Here is a 23,643-nt window from a genome sequence, read left to right as displayed (position 1 = left end):
TACATCTCTGAAATCTGATCATCATAATTAAACATTTTTTTTGGTTATTGCAAAGTAGAACTTGTAAATCCTTTCAGATTAATGCTTTTTACATAAACATCTTTCCTGTTGTACTTTAACATTGATATCGACTAGTACTAGCAAAATATTCAAAATATTTTCTTACAAGACATGCTCAAGAGGTCATGAATTCTAAGCAGAACTGATAGAATTATAGGTATTTACATGAAAGGTTTTTGAAAATAAAGTGTCTTTCTTGATCGACACATTGTAAGGGTACTAAAAAGGAGAGGTTGAACAAAACTCGAAAGACAATAAGAGGCATTAAAACCCTAAAAACTGCTAGAGAGTGAGAGAAAGAGAGAGAGAGAGAGAGAATTTTTAAGAGTAAAAAATCAACAAACTAAAAGAAAGCATTTTAAATAAAATAGTTCTCTTCAGAGTGGTGGATCTGACAATGATTTTAAGGAGATTGCCAGAGGTCTCTCTGACCCTGCACTAAAAGCTGAAGGTAATGGTGAAATGAGCAGGCCACATTCTGCCCCAATAAATAAAAGGAGCTGCTGGAATTAATTTAGTGTAAAGCCATACAGCTCCAGCGGGTGCTCTCAATCTGGGCAGTGACAGACTGAAGATCAGCAAACTGAGGCAGCAGCTTCTATGCAACCCTTGTTTCCAAATCTCAGATACTAGCATCTTCCCCAAGCTGTTCTTAGATGCCTTTTGCTTTTGTTGTTGAATATATCGTTTCTTTTGCTCCCACAACTTCATTTCTTAAAAATACACGAATATAAAGCAATACAAGCACTTTCAGCAGGAAGGTGTTTGCATTGATTTGTTCCCAATCAAAGGTGAATGAGCCAGACTTCAACAAGGAAGATCTATTTTTTATAATTATTTTGTGAAAAGATGCCTGTAGTTGATTTAAATTAATGTGTGCTTGGGAGCTCTTTAGATCTCTGGTAATGATTGAATAACTTTATTTTTGCGCCTCTGCTCACAAACTCTGAAGTTGATTTAATGGCAGGGCTATGAAAATGCAGGAGTGTGTAAATCCACACCTCCTCCCTCTCTCTCTCTCTCTCTCTCTCTCTCTTTCTTACTCTTTCTCTGAGCTCAAAGGAAAGGATAATCTTGATTTAGTAAAATTATGTAGATAAATACACACATGCACATTATCCTGGAGAGCAAATCCACTTTGACTGCACAGACAAACATAACTATTTTTTAAAAGGCTGAACTATGTACCTTTTCCCTGTTTCCCAGGACATTCTTGTAACTTGAAGAAGTTCACATTTTATTTATCCATTAAAATGAATGAATAAGTGGTGCTAAATGCTGTATTTTAAAAGAGACAGTATATTTGTGAAAGAACGATGTTCTGTCTGACAGATTACTGATCACTTTTTGTGTCTTCTGCTCTCAGTTGGAGGGGACATTGCAATGGATGTACGCCTTGGTGGGGGACAGCTGGTCTCAGAGGAGCTGATGACCTTGGGTGAAAGCCTATCCCAGACCAGCGATCCTTCCCTAAAACTTTTCCAGTGCGCCGTGTGCAACCGCTTCACTACCGACAATCTGGATGTGCTGGGCCTGCACATGAGTGCAGAGCGCACACTCCCAGAAGAAGAGTGGAGAGCGGTGGTGGGCGACTCGCACCAGTGTAAACTGTGCCACTACACCACACAGCTCAAGGCCAACTTTCAGCTGCACTGCAAGACTGACAAACACGTGCAGAAGTATCAGCTGGTGGCACACATCAAGGAGGGCGGCAAGGGCAATGAGTGGCGCCTCAAGTGCGTAGCCATTGGCAACCCTGTGCACCTCAAATGCAATGCCTGTGACTACTATACCAACAGCCTGGAAAAACTGAGGATGCACACCGTCAACTCTCGCCATGAGGCCAGTCTCAAGCTGTACAAGGTGAGTGACTCTGGTAGCCTTACACTAATGAGTGCCATACCTGCCAAGTTTCCAACATCAAGTATTTTTCTGTCTACATTGAAAGCAAAAAATGCTTTTCAGCAATATATATAAAACAGTTTAATATACAGCTAGGAAAAGAGAAATTAAACCAGTAAGATTTCACTACCCAGTGCAACACGAAAATAAAATACCTCATAGCTTGTTGACGGAGGTTAGGACAACAACTTCAATCTTTCTGGTTAGCACACAGTGTTACACTTTCTGTGGGTTTTAAACACACCTCCAGCCTACTGTGTGACTGAATCGACCAGTACTTTCCATCTCTACAGCCGACTATGAGTGATGGCCCGGTGCAGTATATTAAGGTCTAATGTGCATGCAAGAGAGGGGAGAACAGGGGCACTTAGAGGGAGGGAGGAACATGGCAGGTCAGCAGGGTGGGGAGAAGGGCAGCTGATGAAATTGCTGGAAGAGAGGATGAAGAAGTGTGAAGAGACAGAGGTTTGGTGCTAATACCATTCGGAGTGGGAAGGGCAGAATCGCTCTCGACAGCCTTATTGATTTTCGCTGGACTTGGAGCTTCACCTTCTACTCTAATCATTCCATAATAGCCAATGGATGAACACTCTCTGAACAAATGGCCATAAATCTAACAGGCCTGATTCCATTTAGGCACCTATCCCATGTGTCTGCGAGCCTAGCTCAGTCTGTGTTTAACCTAGACTGGCACGACTGCACACAGTCTCTCCTTATTCTCCCTTTCTTTCTCTCTATCGCTTGATCTCACATGCTCAATGAGATACTGACTCACATACCACCCATTTGAGCTGTACATCACTGCCCATGCTTACTCAACCTTTATTTACACTGCTTCCTCAAGACAACATGGATTTGCAACCTACATTAACATACTTCAGAGACAAACAGAATATTCAAAGAGAAAAAAAAACGGTAGGGTCAGACATCATTGGCTTCTAACCTTACCAAACTTTGCCTAAGACAATGGCTTAATAGTTATTTGGCTTTTGGTTAACATTACTTTCCCTACCCTACCAGCACCAACTAAATGAGGGCTGCTGAAAAGGAAGGTGATTTTGGAGCCATGTTGTAAAAGACTAAATCCAGCTCACCATTGATTTCATTGCAAGGGTCCCGTATGTTGACCCATTACAATCAGAGATATTATAGCACCGTCAAGGTTTGTCATTACCTTGGCCCTGTGCTGAGAGGCTCTTGGTCAGCTGTGCCCCTGATTAACTAGTTTGTAATGGTAATTAAGGGAAGCCATAAACCAGCTTCCTCTGCATCTGGTGATAAAAGCAGACAAGCCTGAGCTGAGATTGTCTGCCATATGCAAGCTGTAACATGCAATGAGCGTATTTACAAATACCACAATGATTCAAATATGTAACACAAGACTCCTAATGTGCTTGGCTGACCTGTGGAGGCATTTCTGTAGTCATGGGCCTCATGTAGCTCCAGGCAGGGTTTGGGACCTGGGGAACCAAGAGTTTTTGTGTCAATGGTGAGAAATAGCAGAAAATATCTTAATAGTGAAAATATCTTAAAATATCTTAAAATATCTTATCTAGCCACCAACTGTGATTTATTGTGCTGCGTGAAACTGGAAATTCTGGCATCCACCTCATACTTACATTAATCAAGCCTACAGTTAACACCGAAATCTTTTAGAAACACTATAATATTCCTTCCGCCACCGACGTTCTCTTTAACGAAAGAGGGCTAGCAGAGAACAGACTAGTCCGCCTAACTGCGAATGTTCAGTACTCTGTGGCAGATTAGAAATGTTCGACACATCCAAGCATGATAATTTATAAGCTTTAAGCTGCTTAAAATTGTTCCTCAGCCCTAAAAGCCCAACAGATCCGAACAGAGGAAGAGAGAAAAGAGATGACTGACAACAGCATCAGCCTTGTAAGCAAGCAGCTTCCATCAGTGGCGACAGGCCTACCCGCAAACTAAGACATTCACAGTTTGAGTTATAGCTGCATTTCATGACATACAAATGTGATTAGAGGATGATAAGCACATGTTGCCACTGAGGTCTTGCTGTAGCATTGGTTTCTAACCCCACAATGACACAGGCTTCACTTTGCAGTGAATTTATAGACCTGATAGACATACTGACTGGCTGACACCAACAGTATGATTTGCTAGCTCAGCTAAGCTTACAGTACAAGTGTCAAAACAGGAAAGGAAAATGAAAAACACTATTTATCCCCTCCAAATGAAATCTGATTCAAAATGAGAAATTTTTCAACATCCTGCTGGGAGAAAATAAATCATCAAGTCAGCATAAACAGGCCCTAAGATGTGGTAGATCCTTGGGACACTTTGCCCAAATCAAACTGGTTTGCATTAAACAGGCCCTTTGTGTGCACAGCTCCGTAAATTGGAGCCTGTAATTACTGGAATTAAAAAGGAAGGTTTAAACTGAAGGCTAAGCTGGATGGGATAATTTGAGAGTCTGTGGTATGCGGCACATATTAAGGCTTTCTAAAAATACACCTTCCCCCACCAACCCACGGATTGGAATGTTCCGAAAGCCTTTGGAGAGCTTGGGAGAATTGTCCTAACCGCACAGACCACTGCACAGCAGGGGTGATGCTTCCCGACTTTGCTATCTAGGGTACAGGACTGAGTTCCACTCTGGTTTCAGACACACCCGTCAGTCAGTCTTGCGCTCATCTCATATGAACTTTTACCTTCCACTGCTCCCTCCAAATTCCCGCTTGTTGGCTGCTTTGTAGTGGCAAGAATGATGTCATGATGGTCACCAGTAAGCACTTGCAGATGGGCCGCACAACAATACACAGGTCATGACAAAGATTAGGCTTCTCAAGTTCTAAATTGTTGGTGGAATCTTCAATTTGCAGAGTCAGAGAGAGTCGCCACATAGCATGTGTATGAAACTGAACATGAAATCGAGAACAGCCCTACTTGCTTTCTTTATAAAATTCAAGATTTCATGGAGCACTTGAAAAAAAATTATTTTGTAAAATTTTATAACTTGTTTGCAACCTTCATTTTTGGCTAACATTACCAAACCACCTGTCAAAAAAAGGATTGTGTCCTGCCATACATTTTTTTGCAAGTTTTACTTCTGTAATATGAAATACAAATGCCTTTTCAATATGATATTAAGTATCCAAATACTGCATGATTACTCTTCCTTCAGTTTTCTCTTGCACCGCTCTTATATACACAAGTATACACCACTGTTCTATAGAGGACACATTCACTTGATATTTGAGTTCTTGTTCATGCTGAGTAAGCATGTCTCAGGTGCTGGGATGCACTCAAGCCAGCCTTGAGTCTGAGACTTGGTTCCCTGCTCCAGACAGGATGGAGAGAGGCAGGTCTTCCAGGCAGGCCTTTCAAGCGAAGAGGAGGAGCTTCGGGCTGGCTACCTTCCTTGTCTCAGGGGCCGGTACAATCTGGGGTAATTGAGATTGATTGGATGTTATTTTTCCTCTTGCAAATGTAGTCCATTAGCTTGGCACATGCATAATCAGTTTAGAGCACAGTTAACTGAATGTAATCATGTTCTTCGGTGTCTGCTCGCACAAAATCCACTCCAGATGTCGCTTGGCCGTGGAAAGAGAGGAAGAAAGTGCCGTCACTATCACATGGGGAATCTTTACCCAAGAAAGGCCTCATAACATTCACCCCCACACCACCAGCACCAGTGTACTGGTCTCGCTCCATTAAACACACAATCTATACAAACTGTCCTGCACACATTTACAGTCCCCATACATGTACAAATACACACATACACACATGCTCACACATTCTGTCATCTGTTCACTACTGCCCAAAACTCCTGCAAACAGAACCCCGTAGCACATGTTGATGTGTCTCAGCTATGCTAACAGTGCTTTGACTGCGCTCCAAGCGCGGCCCAGGATCCAGCGCAAAGCGTCTGGATTTTGGACTCTCTCTACTTATTTTTTCCCTCCAGTGCAATCCAACCGAATCAGCTGGGGCGTGAGGAAGGAAAATGTCTACACTCTGGAGAAAACAAAGAAAAAACACAGTAAAACAAAACAGACAGTAATGCGTAGAAGGGGATTAGCTGTAGCGACTGTACTGAAAGGTATTAACGGGCTTCTCAGATATCGTACCACCTTTTACAACAGAATCCTGATCAATGATGCAGACCCCCTCCATTAATAATTTTGATTTTTATCATGGCTTATCCTCGCCATAACATCAGACTCCAATCATCAAAAACAAATAGACTGAGAATGCCCTGGCTCCAGCAAGATTGTGTTTGTTTTTTATTATCAAATAAAATTGCAGAGTAATTTAGAGTTAAAGTCGCAAGGGAGTATTTTACCACTATTGGTACGGCTCGTGGTTATATCTTTCATCTGTGGACAGTGAAGCTCAACCTCTATGCCAGAGAGAGCGCCACACCCAAACTCCATAAGTCCCTCCAGACATCAGTTAGAGAAGAGACGGAGAAGGTCTGAGAGCGAGAGAGAGAGAGAGAGAGAGAGAGAGAGAGAGAGAGAGAGAGAGAGGCGCTCGTTTAGATGGAGATACTCTGCTAATTATCATGGCTGGCCTGTGATTGTTCAGTAATAGTGCTCAGTGGGGAAAAAAGGTTTGCTACTGTTCCAGGAAGGGCTGAGCTTTGATTTACTGGTAGTACCACGCTAATAAAGCACCCATTCCATATCCACAGAGCCACTACTGAGACATCCTGCCTCCCTCCAGTCAAAGATACACTCCATATAACATAGAGAAGCCCAGGTTTGTAATTATAAGACACTTTTGGATTAGTACAGTATACATCATATTTATTTGTTATCATAAGATTTCAATAATGTAGATCCATGTCAGCACCAGGTTGTCCTTAGGGTGCTGAAATCTGCCTCACAGAAGTCAAACAGAGGCTGTGCTCCCTTTAAGACAAGGGACAGAGGGCTTTTCCCCAGAAGAGGAGTCAAGTTTTGCTGAGAGAGCTATCCTTTAGTGTGGGAGGGGCATTGTGCAGCGTGACATTTGGTTTGTAGAGTAGTGGGCGGGCTTTAAGCTGTGTCTGGAAGTCTGCAGGAATTTCACAACTCCTTCAGCCCCCACCTCAATAAGGCCAGGCACTGACCCGTCGCACAGCTGCAGCTGATGATTACGCATGCATATGCCCCTCTAAGTATGTGTGTGTTTGTGCATTCAACGGAGGGACCAGCAGCCAATCAGATACACATGGTAGGCCATGCACAGCTTTAATATGTTGTACTGTAATTTGGGAGAGAGGGACAGGGATATGAAAACGGACTGCAACAGAGTGTAACTCTTTGTGCAGAGGCTGAGGAGCAGATATTATTGTATTGTAATAGCTATTTGTTTTGATTTCTCCCCCCTCTCTTTCTTTTTGGGCAGCCAGACAAGAGCAACTAAGCAATGCTCCTGCCACTGCTAAAGGAAGCTGTTGATCCTATTATCTGTTGCCTGATCAGCACAAACAGGGGATTGGAGACTGATGATGGACTGGGGTGTACACAGGGATCAGAGAGTATGTTACGCCAATGTAGGAAGGCGCAAGAGTGTGGTAGTTTGTTAGTTATGTGTAGACATAGGCAGAAATATAAACAAACCCTAAGTATTTGAAACTTTGGAACATAACTGCTCCGGCAACATCTTGGCTACGGACATAACTTATACCACAAATTGTTTTGCTTGTTGAGTAGAGGTATTCTGTTACTTTTCTAAGCCTTAAAAAACACTCAAAACACTTGCACGTCTTTCTCCACTCTTTGTCTCTTTAAAATGAATAAACAAAGCAAGTACCCATCATGCACAAAACATACCAGCATGGGTCACAAGCTGGTGGGTGGTCCCTCTCCACTGCTTGCTTCTTAAGGTTAAATAGCTTTAATCCACCCAGCCTGGAAAGCTAAACATCTCTCAAGCCAAATCTTCTTTCTTCCCCCTTGTTTTCTCTTGATGTTTGCAACCTTTCCTTCTGTAATTCTCTTTTTAGTACGCTGAATATTTTTGTCTTATAAAACACCTTATAAAGGGTAAAAAGTGGACGTTATTAAGATATAACAAAAAACGTCTCAAGGTTACGTATGTAACCCTAGTTCCTTGAAGGAACGAGACGCTGCGTCGAAACGCTTTTGGGGAACGTCCCTGACGAGACCGACTCTGAATATCGTGTGCAATCAGTCCATCGGAAAGGCGTGACGTCACGGACGGGGTGACGTAGCGACCAGGAAGCTATAAAAGCACGTGCCGTGCAGCTGGCTTCAGCTTCGAGTAGGGAAGCAAGCGCCGGCAGGGGTGCCGGGAGTATGGCTCTGCGACGCAGCGTCTCGTTCCTTCAAGGAACTAGGGTTACATACGTAACCTTGAGACGTTCCTTTTCAGGAACTCGAGCTGCGTCGAAACGCTTTTGGGGAACGATGTGCCCACACTGCCAGACTTCCAAATCCCTGCCTAGTGTGTAGTCAAAAGAGCACAGCTAAGACGAGAGAACAGAAGAGCCCGGCGTGGCTCGCATGTCAAGATCGTAAAATCGGACAAATGTGGAGGGCGTGGACCACCCCGCAGCGTTGCAGATGTCCAAGAGGGACACACCTGCTGAGAAGGCCTTGGAGGCCGCCATACTCCGAGTAGAGTGAGCCTTGGCCCCCAAAGGAGGGGGAAGACCAGAGGACTCATAGGAGACGTTGATAGCCTCGACTATCCAACGACTAAGGGTCTGCTTGGTGGCAGGAGAACCCTTGTTAGAAGGACCGTAGCAAACAAGCAATTGGTCTGATTTTCTCCACAGGGCAGCTCTGTGGACGTATGCGTCCAGTGCTCGCACTGGACACATACAGTTTAGCTTCTCTTGGTCTGGCTCCCGAAAGGGAGGAGGACAGAAGGCCTGCAGTACGATAGGTTGTGGTGTAACAGAGGGAACCTTCGGAACGTAACCCGCTCGAGGGTATAAGAATGCTTTGGCCATACCAGGGGCAAAGTCTAAGTAGGTAGGGGCCACCGAAAGGGCCTGAAGATCTCCAACTCTCTTTAGTGAGGTGATTGCCAGTAACAGGGCAGTTTTAAGTGTCAGATGTCTATCTGAGATATCTTGTATTGGCTCGAATGGAGCTTTACAAAGAGCCTCTAGAACCACAACCAAATCCCAGGGGGGAACACGGGATCGTACTGGAGGTCTCAGCCTCAGCGCACCGCGGAGGAAACGTGTAACTAGGGGGTGTCTACCCACTGACTGACCATTGAAAGGGACGTGGAAAGCAGCTATGGCCGCCACGAAAACCTTCAAGGTGGAGTGGGATAACCCCGCAGAGAGCCTGGCTTGTAAAAACTCCAGAACTGTACCAACTGGGCAGTCTGCTGGGTCAAGCTGGCGGTCTCTGCACCATGAAGTGAAGAGCTTCCACTTCAGGGCGTACAGTTTCCTCGTAGAGGGAGCTCTGGATTGGAGTAGGGTCTCAACAACCTCGGTTGAGAGACCAGCTGCTAACAGCTGTGCCCCCTCAGGGGCCACACCCACAGCTTCCACAACTCCGGGCGAGGGTGAATTATCGTGCCCTGCGCCTGTGAGAGTAGGTCTGTCCTGATCGGTATCTCCCACGGAGAGCCGTCGAGGAGCGAGACTAGATCTGAGAACCATACTCGGCCCGGCCAGAACGGGGCTACTAGTAATAGACGGGCCCCGTCCCGGCGTACTCTCGCCAGAACTCCCGGGAGCAGAGCGATAGGGGGAAAAGCGTACAGACGAAGCCTCGGCCAGGTCTGTACCATAGCGTCCAGTCCCAGAGGAGCTGGATGAACTAGAGAGAACCAGAGGGGACATTGCGATGTCTCCTGAGTCGCAAAGAGGTCCACCTGGGCTGTACCAAATACTCTCCATATGTGCTTCACCACCTCGGGGTGAAGCATCCATTCCCCGGGCCTCGGCCCCTGTCTCGACAGTATGTCTGCTCCCACATTCAATCTCCCAGGAATATACGCTGCTCTGATCGAGAGGAGCTTGCCCTGGGACCACAGAAGGATCTGGTGTGCCAGCTTGTACAAGGGGCGCGAACGCAGACCCCCCTGGTGATTGATATAAGAGACCACTGATGTGTTGTCGGTGCGCACCAACACATGGTGACCTCTCAGGTCTGGGAGGAAATATTTCAATGCTCGATAGACCGCTAGTATCTCTAGGCAATTGATGTGCCATGTTAGATGGCGACCACTCCACAGACCGCGGGCAGGGTGGCCGCTCATGACCGCACCCCAACCGGTGAGGGACGCATCTGTCGCTAGCGTTACACGGCGACAAGGAACTCCCAGCACCGGGCCCTGATTCAAGAACCAAGGTTTCCTCCACATGTCTAAGGCACGAAGGCACCGCCGCGTGACCTTGATAACTCAATGTGGATTTCCCCTCGGGGAAAAGCCCTTGGGCTTGAGCCACCACTGTAGGGGTCTCATGTACAGCAGGCCAAAAGGTATCACGTTGGACGCAGCTGCCATCAGCCCTAACAATCTCTGGAATTGTTTGACAGTGAGTGACTGGCCTTCTTTGACTCTCTCGACTGATGTGAGGATCGACTCGATCCGAGCAGGAGACAAGCGTGCCTGCATCGTGGTCGAATTCCACACTACGCCTAGATAGGTGGTTCTCTGAACTGGAGAAAGTACACTCTTCTTGGCGTTTAGTCTCAAACCCAGCTCCCCCATGTGTGCGAGAACGACATCTCGATGTCGAGCCGCCATCTGCTCTGATTGAGCTAGGATCAACCAATCGTCGATATAATTTAAAATGCGGATGCCCTGCATACGGAGGGATACCAGAGCCGCATCCATACATTTCGTGAACGTGCGGGGTGAGAGTGTGAGGCCAAAGGGAAGTACTCGATATTGATAAGCTTTGCCCCCGAAAGCGAACCTCAGAAACTTCCTGTGTTGTGGAAGGATGGATATGTGGAAGTATGCGTCTTTGAGATCTATTGTGACAAACCAGTCCTCGGATCTGATTTGAGCTACAACCTGGTTGACAGTGAGCATCTTGAACTTCAGTGACATAACTGAGCGGTTCAGGAGACGCAAGTCTAAGATCGGACGCAACCCCCCATCCTTCTTTGGAACTATGAAATACCGGCTGTAAAATCCGGATTCCCTGTCTAGAGGAGGGACCACCTCGATGGCCTCCTTCCTTAATAGGGTATTCACTTCTTGTTCCATAACCAGAGCCTGCTGGGGGCCGACCACAGTCGGTGTAACCCCGTTGAACTTCGGTGGTGGATGACCGAACTGAATGCAATAGGCTCTTTCTATTGTACGCAGGACCCATTGAGATACATTTGGCAGTAGCTTCCACGCTGCTAAATAATCTACTAAGGGAATCAGTCTCTCGAGACTGACCTCTGGTGTAAGAGGCCCCCAAAGGGGCGGCGAGCATCCCAGCTCCGCTACGCTCACGGGCGGAAGTAACTGGGAGTGGCACTCGCTGGAGGCCGCTGCGCCCTGAAGCTCTGGCAGGGTTGGCAGACCGACCTCCTGAGGGTACTGAGGTGAGACGGGCACCGTGTAATGAGGTGAACCGCGCTCTACCCCAGCAGGGGCTACCCTCTGGATCCTGGCGTCAGGATCTTTTCGTCGAGGACTTCCGGGCTTCGATGACAGATCTTAAATCGGTTTTCGCCCTAGAAGCCCCCGACTCAGAGCGTCGTTGCCCTCGGCCCCGACGTGGGGGAGCACGAGTGGCGACGCTCTGCTTTTGCGCTTCCCGGTGTGAGGAGCCGGTATGTGGCGTGGTCATCTCCCGCCCAGATGCACCACGAGAGCGACGAGGGAGGAAACTCTGGAACGCCGCTGCCTGCTTGTGCGCCTCCTGGAACCTGTCGACGACAGTATTAACTGTGTCGCCGAACAGGCCCGAGGATTGAAGCGGGGCGTCCAGGAGGCAGACCCTGTCTCGTTCTTTAATTTCTGACAGGGTCAGCCACAAATGCCTCTCCGCGGCCACTAAGGCTGCGCGGAGGGAGAGATCAGCGGTCTTTCTGAGTTCTTCAATCTCTTCAGACTTAATCCCCTCCCCCTCATCGACATCTCTCAGCAGGTCAGCCTGATAATGCAGGACTGCCATAGTATGAAGGCACGCCCCAGCCTGACCTGCTGCCACATAACCTTTGCCCACTAGCGATGATGTAACTCTAAGCGGCTTAGTGGGCAATTTCGGAGCCTTTAGAGACGAGGCCGAACCGGGTGACAGATAGCCCGCGAGCGTCTGTTCAACCCGTGGCATCGCTCTATAACCACGCTCTCCCAGCCCCATCACGTTGCCATAATATAGTGAATCAGGGCCAAAGAGGCGGGTCGAATACGGGTGATTCCACGATCTCGATAACTCATCATGGAGATCGGGAAAATACGGAAGGCTCCGACGTGGAGGTGGTTGCTTCGGCCGCAGAAAGCGTTCGTCTAACTTGCTTCTCTGCGGCTCAGACTGTTTTTCAGCAGGCCAGTCGATTTTTAATTTATCTACTGCCCGTGTGACCACCTCCAAAAGCTCCTCATACTGGGGCGAAAGGGGTGGCGAATCCCCAACAACAGTCTCCACATCGACCTCCTCAGTGGACGAGAGGTGAAGAGCTGATCCCTCACCCTGGGGGGAAGAAACCGACGAGCGTGCTTCCGAACCCAGGGCTTGGGCGCCGGATCTGGCAGATGAGGAAGGAGATAAGGACTGGCCCGTCTCCATTCCTTCTGACAGATCCACCTGCGAACCCCACGAGTGCAGCAGCCGCTCTGCCTCGGCAGAAGCGGGGCCAGCACCGCGAGGAACGCTGGTGAAGGCTCCCTCCTCGAAGAGAGCCCTCCGGGATCGAAGCGTCCGCACTGGCAAACGTTCGCAATGCGGGCAGCCGGCCCCCTCGAGAGCCGACTCAGCGTGCTTCGATCCCAGGCAAGCCACGCACAGCCTGTGTGTATCCCCGCTCGTAATGTAGCGAGTGCAGGGAGGAACACACAGTCTGTAACGCGGCTTGAAATCGCCCTTCAAATGTTTGGTCTTTTGCTTCTGCTTAGGCATATTGAGCTGTTTTAGCGATCTTTTTAAGCTAAGGGACAGACAACAATAAATAGGACCAACAGGACAGACTTTTGCACATGCACACACAGAGCGCTTGCTGACAGATTCGAAGCTGAAGCCAGCTGCACGGCACGTGCTTTTATAGCTTCCTGGTCGCTACGTCACCCCGCCCGTGACGTCACGCCTTTCCGATGGACTGATTGCACACGATATTCAGAGTCGGTCTCGTCAGGGACGTTCCCCAAAAGCGTTTCGACGCAGCTCGAGTTCCTGAAAAGGAACTAAAGTTCTTCAAAGCTAGGAGTCATCACACTGACTAGCTAATCTATTTTAATTGACAAGTTATCTGGAGTGCAATTACATTGCCGTGCAATAAACATGCAGGACTGACCTGACTCCTTTTTTATGTACTTATTTGCCATTTAGTAGATGCTTTGAATTTAAAAGTTCACTTACTACTGGCACAGTCCCCCTGGAGTTAAGTGGCTTGCTCAAGGGCACAATGTTGATAGGTCTCAGCTTTTCTTGCATTTCTGGATTACACCATGGGTTTGAACCTCGTGACTTTTACATTCCCAGCCCAGATTTTTAGCAACTGTACCTTTTTATACCATGCCTTAATCAATGTTTTATCTTAGTAGTGCCAGCCTCAGTCTTGTAAAATATATTAGAGTTGTATAATTTATATTACAATCTCAGACCACACCCCTCTAATCAGAAGCTCTTCAACTCCTTCCTCTACCTCCAACTTCTCTCTGGCATAGTGAGAAGAAGTGTTTGCTCAGTCTTCAAAAATACCCTTTAATAGCCTAATGTTATCAGCTTGATGTATTGTGTTTTTTTTTTGTACATTTACATGTGTTTGTTAGTCAAATGTGAGTCAAATTAATTCAAACAAAGCCTTGAATCTTGGTGTAGCCCCTGGTAGCCCCTGATGGGTAAGGCCGAGCCTTCTCACAGAACGTGACCCCTGTATCAAGGCAGGTACATTTTCTTTGAGGCAGACACTGGTTGAGCCTAAAGAAGAAAGAGAGAGTGTTTGGGAGAAAGACAGTGGGTGGTAAAGAGAGCAACAGGCAGGCTTACTGGTTCACCAGCATCAATACATCAGTGACTTAGCAACCAGATTAATGGCCTGTTAGTGGCCCAGGCCACAAGGCTGCTCTCGGCGCTTAGTGGAAGGCAGAGCGCTGGAAAACACACTGTGTTTAGCTTTGGGCTGCTGAAGAGAGTCTTGGGACAAATAAATCCACACATGAAATGAGGCTTTGGACCTCACTGTTTTTCACTCACCCCTCATACAATATCTTTCTTCTGAATATTCACAAAGAAGTTGTGCTGAAATTAAGAAATCCACATCTTCCTTGTGCTGGACACCCAGGAGTGTTTACTTGTGATCAAGGTCCACTCCACAGTAAGCTAGTTTAGTGCTGTACTAGAGCTTTCATTGTGTGAAGGCTGAATGCTGGAGTACGTATTTAGACCCTGTTGAAATAAAAGCTGGTCCATACTGGTTTATGATCTGTAGATAATGGTCAAATTGGTAACCATGCTGTTAACCAGCAGCTGAAGCTGGTCAGTCAGTGTGGTTTTGATCCAGGTGGCAGCTGTGCTGTTAAACCAGTTGTGGAATAGTTGACAAAGAGAATCTTGCTGGTTTTAGCTAGTTAAGAATCCTCAACAGGGCCAACTTTTGGACGTTACTTGATAACAGACTTTGAGTTGAGCTAAAACTACAGCCTGAGGTTTAAAAAAAAAGGCAAGCCTGACTTCCCCCTACTGAGATGGACATCCGTTGAGACGTCTTATGTGCATGGTCTAATTTGCATGCATTTGAGTCCAAGGTTAGGACTGGGAGCTGTAAATCTATCAGTGTTATGGGGACAATGTTCTCACCAGATGCAGACTACAGATTTTCATCCCTTTGTAATTAAGCAGTTCAGCCTGAGGTGTCATATGGTTTTTATTGAGGCCCCTCTGGAAAAAATCATTTCACACCTTGTTTTCTCATCATGTGCTTTTATGCATGTAAAGAGGGGGAAAACCAAGAGAAAGGAAATAAAAAAGTGGGAAATGATGGATAAAGGCTCTACAGTAATATATGGAGATGCTGGTTTGTTGTATTAAGAAGCAGGGATGTGAAGTCATCAGGAGGAGACTCAATTAGTTCAGTACATTATCCCCAAATGCTTTCTTTCTTTCTATCTTTCTTTCTTTTCAACCTGTGTACTAATAAAAAAAAAGATGTTAGTTGCGAGACATAGCAGAGAATGAGAGAATGAGAGGGCCAGAAAGAGATCGGTGAAGGAGTAGCACTAAATTTTTCAAGGTCAAACTTTCACTGCAAGTTTAAAGTCCTTGCATTCTCCGCTTTCAAACTCTGGTTGCCCATACAGAACACCTAGTGTTTAAGACACAAACGTACAGATATGCATCCCAGCATTCTCTTTATGAAACCCATCCCACTGATGAGGTGAATTCTGAGGTCGGCCTCTCAGAGGTGCCTTATTTTACTAGCTGCAGCTGCTGAAAGTGGGGGAAACACTTTTGTTCTGTTGTTAAGCGGTTTCACACATTTGTGTATCATGAAGCATTTTTCAAACAGCACTGCTGATTTATGAAGTGGAGATCTTGGCGTTGTGGGCGCAGAGATTGAACACAGAGACAGTGGAGGAAGTCTTCAACACAGCCGCCACATTCCTCCACCCACTCCCCACAGGATCAACCAAACTCTCTCTCTCTTCCTTCATCCCCACAGCATCACCACATTCACATCAACACCAGGTCTAAAATTAGGCTGCCGCAGACTTGATCGTTCGTTTGAATGGGTTATCTCTGTCACTGCGAAGGAATTTCCTTAATTTATACTCGTTAGGTTGGAATGGTCTTGTTCTGCTGATTTGATCCAGAAAGCCTGTCTTTGCTACTGAATAAACGAGGTCTCAGGATGACGTTATATTTTTGCCACTAGAGAAGATTACAAGATCTTGGTATGCAAATGATTATTCAAATTATTGTTTTATTAAATTAAGCACTGAGAGAAGAGAGGGAGTGCCATATTAATGAGTTATATGAAGCAGGCTTTATTAAATATTTGTTGATGTTGCAAAGGGAGCGGCATGTGTGTATTAATTCAGCACTGGCTGGTCCCAGTGGGTTCCTGTACACACACACACATGCACAAGCATATACACACGCACAGAACTATATTTTTATTCTGTGTTTAGTCTGAGAAGATTTCTAGTTTTTTAAAATCCCCCTTCTTTTAGAGCGTCGCATTCTGAGTTATGAGATCCCTAGCTCTTAGGTGACCCCCAACACTTTTTAATACGGATCTTGTTACCCACATCCAAGTGCATAATTTAATAGCTAGACCCACTTTTACATTCTTTCAATAAGGCATATAGTTTGTGCTCTCTTATCCAATATACCTTTTCTCTGATCGGTTCCTTCAATTTGTTTTATTCCTTCAGGAATCTTTCAAAACTGTAAAAAACAGTTACAGTTTATGGGAAATCAGATGAATAAAGTATGGTGTATGGTGTTAGCCAACTTATTTCAAATCTCATTAGATATTATATATCTGGCCCTCATATTAAGTAATTTTTTTTTTTATCACAAAAGCACAAAAAAGTCTTATCATTCCATTTCTATCCATTCTAACGTTTTCACTAGCTGCTCTTTCATTAAAGAACAATGTGACAGACAGGGCCTTTGAATTACTGGGTGAGTAGACAACGTCCTGTACTTAGTATTTTTTTCATTTGTATAAAGAAATTTGAAGCAGGTCGTTTTAAATTGTGAAAATTTTAAATCAGTGGTTTCATTGCTTTCCTATTTATTGAAGAGTATAGTGTTTGTTCAGATGCTAAAGCTTCACCTCTGTGCCTGGGTAGAAAGGAATTCCCAGTATTCAACTTACTTTTTAAATAATTTAACATGATGAAGCCATCTCCAAAAAGTCAGGGCTTTATATACAAAAATCAAATGCAATCTGCCATCTCTGATCAAAAGCAACAGCCATCAGAGCGAGGTTACGAAGGCAGAACAGGAAAAGCCATTAACTGCCAATCACAGCATCGATTGACAAGCCAGTCCACCACTACCATCACCACTGCCCCCCTTTTACTCACTTGCACTCTCAAACACTCCAGCACACATGCAGTGTTGCGTATTTGTGTCCACATTGCATGTTGTCATCAAACTTAACAAGACATAACTTAAAACTGGTCAGAGCCCAATAATTTGACTGTTGACTATTTATTAAAAATGATAGCCTGTCTTTATCCATTCTTTAAAAGCATAATTTTTGTTCTCCGCAAATGTCGCTACTCCATCCAAAACAATTTTAATTGCAATACAACAAAGCCACCCATTTCTCAAGGAACAAGACATGTGAAGTATACAGCTTTGCATCAAACCAAGATCATGCAGACGGCAGCTGTACATGCACTGTGCATTTTTGGATCCCGACATCAGATAAAATAGGAAAACTAATAGAGTTTGCGAAGGACAAAAGAAAAAAAGGCGATTGATTTTTTTCCCCTCCATTTTTACTAGTGCCGTTACTACATAGGGTCTTTAGGAGAATATTTACCTACTTCCCAGCTTAATAGAGATGCTGTATATCAGAGGGTGATCTGGAGCAGAGGTCAGGACTGAGGGGAGCAATTAAAGTCTGTGCATCTGCCAGAGCGGGCCATCCCATTGTGTGCACTGTAGGCTGAAACAGATAGGTGTGCAGGGAGCTAGCAAGAAGGCAATAGTTATCGAGCACCTTCTTGTGTTATTTATCAAGCTTTTCTGTAGGTGATTCAGACCTCACCCTGCTTAGCCCAAACCCACATTGAGCTATACAGGACTGCAAAAAAAAAGACGAAGAAAAACGAACCCACCTGTCAACTTTTTGTGTGAGCTTTTCGGATATGCCCTTCTTTATCTCCTCGATATCAAGATTTCCCCTGCCCTCCCTTGGAGTGCCTTTGGCCCACGCTCCATGACCAGCCAATAAAGCCAGACAGCATAGTCATGATAGATGTGGCCTGGGGCCTGTGCTCTCTCACCCCACTGCTGTGGCGTCCTCGTTGACACATGAGCCGGGGGGAAGAGGAGTGGGGGATTGGGATGGGGCAGCAAGGAAAAATAGAAGGCCAGGGATATAAACCAGACCAGCCATTTTCTCCCATCCAGCTCATAAATATTTGCATGACTGATTTATAAACAGGCCATGCTAAGACAAGATCAAAGTTAACTGTATCGGTTATAGAAAAGCCTGGCTTCTCGCAACACTGCCCCGCACACCACGCTTATACCTATTAGAGCTCAAGGCCATACATCAACAGACGTATTGGCAGTGATTCAGATCGGCTTGCTCTCGCTGAAAGGCTAATGGTGCCCCTTCTGAGGCTGTATGGGGATCCGGCCACTGCGCGAGAGACACATGGATTAGTTTAATACCGTGTCTTTGTGCTAATGAAACCGCATAGCTCTGTCGATCAGCCCAGGTTGAGTGGCAGAATGCAGGTGGTGGTCAGGTTTCGAAGTATGCAGTGTGATGTTATGTATAGCCCCGTCCGGATGCAGGAGAGCAGACACCAGAGACAGTGTGTCCAAGAAGAGGACTGCAGACAGCTGTTTCATACTTCTCTAGCCAACCAGCCAGCCAGGCGACCTACACAAAGGCCAAGGTGGGGGTAGTCGATTAAGGGTCACTTCTAGTGTGGGACTGCTAATGCCGGACCACATGGTAAAGCTGTGACACATAAACATATGTTTGTGCAGACGCATGCATGTGCACCGCAGTCATGGCGGACAAGGGGTGTCCAGTCCCGGGCCGCTTACACATTAATAAGTGCGCAAGCCGGCAGATGCAGGCGGTTTGGGGAGGAGGGCTGTTTGTTTACCCTGTGGGAGGGTTAGCGAACTTAGTAATGGTAGAGAAAGAGAACCATTCTCCATGGAGATCTCCTCCTTTTGTCCAAAAATAGCTGAATAAACAGGGAATCCATCACCAGGACAGGATGTGCCCTGGGTACGAGCGCAGGGAGAGCCGATGCTAAACAGGCTGTCTGAAGACATCTGTCCGAGTCAAATATAAAATCAGGGTGACATGTAGACAGCAAGCTGAACATATATGGACTACACGACCCCCTTATGTAACATTCGGGTTAAATTAAGTGATTTTAATGTTGATTCTCTCCAGGGTCTCGTGTAATGTAACAGTACAGTTCACCGTTTACTTTCCTTGCAATATCATTTTGATAAATTAGCCTCATTCTTGACAATCTGGTTTCAAAAAACCTGCTGTCTCAAAAAGCCTAATAGAAATTGCAGTACATCTGTCGGGCGTCATAGTGCACACATTAAAGGATGTGCTGCTATGTTTTCGTCTGCATTCAGCTCCATTAGCACCAAACTGCAGTGTTTTTCTGGCCTGGCCAGCAGTTGTGCTCTAATCTACAGGTAGAGCCACGCATAGAGCACTGAGAGTTTGTTATGCACCAACTTCAAAGATCTCCCACCGCATCAGGGAGCTGGCGCTGAGCAGACAGACGCGGCTTTGGTCTGGGAAGGGTTACTGAATTATTACTGATGCTTTGGGGGGTAACTGTCCAACCGCAGGTCTGGTGAATATTAATCATTTATTTGATTGTCCGTATGTGCTGATTAATCAATTTGAGGGAGATCTTCAGGATTAACTACCCTATTATTCCCTTGTAAGAACAGATACGAGACTTTAAAATATCATGTACCATTTATCATGTATTTTTAGTCCTCTGCAGATGAAGGCGGCGAAATAAAAACTGAGGTGAGATTAGGCAGAACAGCAACAGAGGGAAAGAGGGGGAGGGAGATAAAGAGAGAGAGAGAATGATTCTTTAGATCCAACCAGGATGGAGCACAACAGATTTAACTGCTGCACTTCACACGAGATGCAGGATGAGGAGTGAGAACAGCTCATGTACTAGACTTACATAAGCAGACAGAGCCTTACTTTGAAAAGACAACATGCGAGGAGAAATCAGCAAGTGGTGGAACAGCAGGAAGTAGAAAACAATAGCGCTCTGCACCTGTAACCACCTGGCTGGGAGCAAGGCAGTGAAAGGTGGGGGTTGGTGCCAATGAACCAGTGAACTCGGAACCTGTCATAGGTGAGTGAGTTGTACTTGCTTGTGGCTGTGCATGATCAAACAATGGCATAGTTCCTGGGCGCACCACCCATGTTTGAATCCACCCTATAAATTCTCTATCCGCTGGCTGCTTGATGTGTTATGTCATGTGGTAATGCCTTTGATTTCGACATACCTCCGTTTGTAAATACATGAGCCTCTTAAAGAGCTGTGGTTACTTTTACAAGCATGGCGCTCCTGGCACTTTGGTGGAGAATGCAGGGGAGGGAGAATGAAGGCGAGAGCGAGAGACGCTAGCGGTTTAGAAACTGTATACACTTCTCTCGTAGCGCCATTGCCAAGTGCACTTATGCCTCCAGCCGCTCGTCGCACATGCAGTGCAAAGTGAAGTGACACAGAAACTCAAGCCAGTGAGGGCCTCTGTAAGCGCCGTGCTCAGGCCTAGTTATGCACTTTCTAGGAGTCTCTACCTGTTAACACACTGTCACCATGCACCTGTGACACTGTTTGCATGCTCACTCAAAATCATGTCCAGAATCAAAATAGGTTTGGATCTGGTGCCAGCTAATGCCATTGGGCCATATTTTAAGGACCTCCGCTCTTCAGTGAGTAACAGCTTCTTATTTTTGCTATGCCTAAACTGGCAGCAAATCTCATAAGAAGGGCACTCTTCCACAACATTTAATACATTAAAAGAGTCAGGTTGGTGGCTTAGTGTGATCATATAACTAATGTTCAATTTACATTAAGAGCAATACAAAGCTTTGCTGTGCTGACACAGTAGCAGCGCTCGAAATTAAATGCTTCCAAATGGGCAGCCATCGGCACAACCTCTACAATGACACAGGGACTGATGGCGTGAGCAAGTTATTTTGGGACTCACGTGCAGAGGTCCTTCAGAGGGCCCTGTACAGTATCTTTACAGTAAGACTAAAGCAACAGAACTGCCTCCAATTGGACCTGCACCTTTTTTGATTTTAGTGATAACGACAATATCTCAGCTTTAATTATGCTGGACTTGGAATGATGAGGGCTTAGGTTATCGATCAACTATTGATAACTGATCAATGAGCACGTTGTTTCTTTTTTTATGGAAAGTGAAGTTGTATTTCTTCTTTCCTTTGCAAGCTAATGAATCGGTGCTGTCCCATAAAGAGCTCAATGTTTTCAGCACCCATCTGTATTCTGCTAAAAGAAAGAAGAGCTATATTATCTCCCAAAGAGCTCCACTTTTCAACACATGCGCTCAGGATCCTCTGGGCATAGGCTAGAGGCCAGGGTTTAAGAAATGCTTGTTTCAAATTCATGTCTTGCTGAAGGGCAAAATATACACTGCTTTAGGGGAGTAATATTTTAATTTATTAATTGATGTTTTTTTTTTTTTTGACGCTACACTTCCTTATAGTATACACATCATATACTTGTGTAAATCTACATAGCATGTGGTTTATTTAAAATAGGACTTAAACAGAAACACTAATAATTAGGGATGGGACGATAACCGGTTTTATTGATAACCGTGATAAAATGTGCTGAAGGTTAGTAATATCGTTTAAAAATGAATTATCATTAAAACCGTGTTTGATTATCGCGGTTTTAATAACTCACTATTAAATCATGTCCAGCCAGCAACAGTCTGACGCAAGCGCAGCGCACAATGTTTTTTTTGTTTTTTTTCGAGAAGGAATGGCGAAAGTCAGTGACTTTTCTATGCTTTTCTATGCTTCTACACTTTTCATTGTAAGGAAGGAAATGCCACAGAATTTAATCTTTCTTTAAATTAAGTGCATAGAGTTGCTTGTTTTATTAGTTGTTTGTTGATTATTAAATATAAAACTTGCTGAAATGTTTTCAGTGTGAGCATCAACTATTTTTGAACACTTTCATCTCGTTTCAACAAAACCGTGATAATATTGATAATCGTGATAATTTTAGTCACTATAATCGTGATATTAAATTTTCATACCGTCCCATCCCTACTAATAATACAACTAATAAGAATTAAGAATTAATGTAGTATTTATTCAGAGCAGTGCTAGAAATGTGACTGCACACCATATGTTTTCTTTCTCACAATATTCAGGCATTTTATGTTTAGGTTAATGACACCAATTAGCAAGTTAATTTGCTCCTATAATGTGACAAGTACAAAACAGCTCCCTATCCCAGGCTATTGGGAGTTTATGCAGTTAGCAGAAGTCAAAGCAATCGAGTAAAGGCAAACAAAGTTTATCTTTAGAATCAGAGAGAAAGAGACACTAGAAAAGGATAGGTGCTCAAAGTTTGTGTTACCACTACATTGCCCTCAGACACTCAGAATGCGTATGTCCTATGCAAATAAGCTTCCAAAAGTAACCACCCCCAGCCCGCCCCCGCTCATTCATTTGCATGTTAAGAAGGTGAGAACTCGGCATGTTGCGCCATTGTAGCCCCAACACAGCTAATAAAAGCCAGGCCCTTTAAGCTGAGCTTAAATATTTACTCTGGCACAGGGCCATGATCAGGCCCTTCCTTTACGCTGGTCCTGTGGGTGAAGGTGAAGCCGGGCAGATGAGAGGGGGGCAGAGCCTGGCAACTCAAACATTTCCTCATCAGAGACCAGTTCAAAAACACCATGCTGCTGACTCCAGACTGGCCTTTGTGAATTTTAGAAAAATTCTTACCGCCTCATAACCTAGCCTGAAGCATCATCCAATTATGTGGTGATGAAATATTCAAGCAGACTAACAAGGAACTCTGGAGGTGAAAGCTAGATAATACAAACCTGAGGAGTTAATACTGTGGAGTGTCCTTTTCATCACGTCTATGGCTTTTTTAGTATAAGAGTTTGTTCACTTGGGTTGGGTATTTGGTAACTTGTGGGTTATTGGTAAGGGTTTGACTATAATTAACTCGGATGATCATCATTCAGGATCCTTCTATACTTTAGTTTTGCCATGACTTCTGTGAAGCAATAGATATGTGTTCTGGAAGTATGCTGATGTAGAGTTTGTTTGTTGTTTTGACTAGTTTTGTGTTATACATACCCTAGAGATACCCTATTTGACTTGTACAACCATTATTCAACCAGCCACTTCTAAAAAACGTGCAACCTCTCATTTTCAGTCCAAAATGTTTTTATAACAGTGGCTACAATGTACTCAGAAATACAGGATGACTCATTCTGTATCTCCAGCAGTGTCTTTGTATTTGTCTTTGTGAAAGAGATACTGTGATTTTTTTTTTTCAGGTAAGCTGTTTTTTTTTCTCACAAATTCTATTCTTGTTAGATCACCAGAACAAGTCATGTGTTCTCAGCTAATATAACAAATAAGACCTCATTGAACGGTCTAAGTACCTCTGAATGTCTCTCGATTGATCGTGTCTGTCTCCTGTCTGCATGCCCCGAGACATGCACAGAATTCTTTCACTGTCCAATCCTAATAATTAGAAATACCGTCTCTTACCAAAATGCAGGATTAGTTATGGGAAGCGTGCTGGAGGTTGCAGGGGTAGGAGGATCTGTACAGGTCCTAAACTGCC

At 45.0% G+C, this 23,643-nt stretch overlaps 1 protein-coding gene and 1 long non-coding RNA gene across 4 annotated transcripts in view; one reads left to right on the top strand and one right to left on the bottom strand.

The window, feature by feature from the left end:
• Positions 1 to 23,643, top strand: part of LOC132126850 (zinc finger homeobox protein 3-like) — a 208,623-nt gene that overhangs the window by 116,890 nt on the left and 68,090 nt on the right. For all 3 annotated transcript variants that reach the window (XM_059538409.1, XM_059538418.1, XM_059538403.1), the window contains one exon: positions 1,427 to 1,923. In XM_059538409.1, coding sequence (XP_059394392.1) covers positions 1,427 to 1,923 — 497 coding nt within the window. The remainder of the gene's footprint in view (positions 1 to 1,426; positions 1,924 to 23,643) is intronic.
• The window catches only part of LOC132126867 (uncharacterized), a 27,997-nt gene extending 4,354 nt beyond the window's left edge, over positions 1 to 23,643 (bottom strand). Inside the window, exons 1-2 of the long non-coding RNA XR_009427463.1 lie at positions 23,568 to 23,643; positions 3,366 to 3,422 (exon numbers count right to left, since the gene is read on the bottom strand). This is a non-coding gene — a long non-coding RNA (uncharacterized LOC132126867). The remainder of the gene's footprint in view (positions 1 to 3,365; positions 3,423 to 23,567) is intronic.

Source organism: Carassius carassius, chromosome 3 (assembly GCF_963082965.1).
Source record: "Carassius carassius chromosome 3, fCarCar2.1, whole genome shotgun sequence".
NCBI classification, from domain to species: Eukaryota; Metazoa; Chordata; class Actinopteri; order Cypriniformes; family Cyprinidae; genus Carassius; species Carassius carassius.
This window is presented reverse-complemented; position numbering and strand designations above follow the sequence as displayed.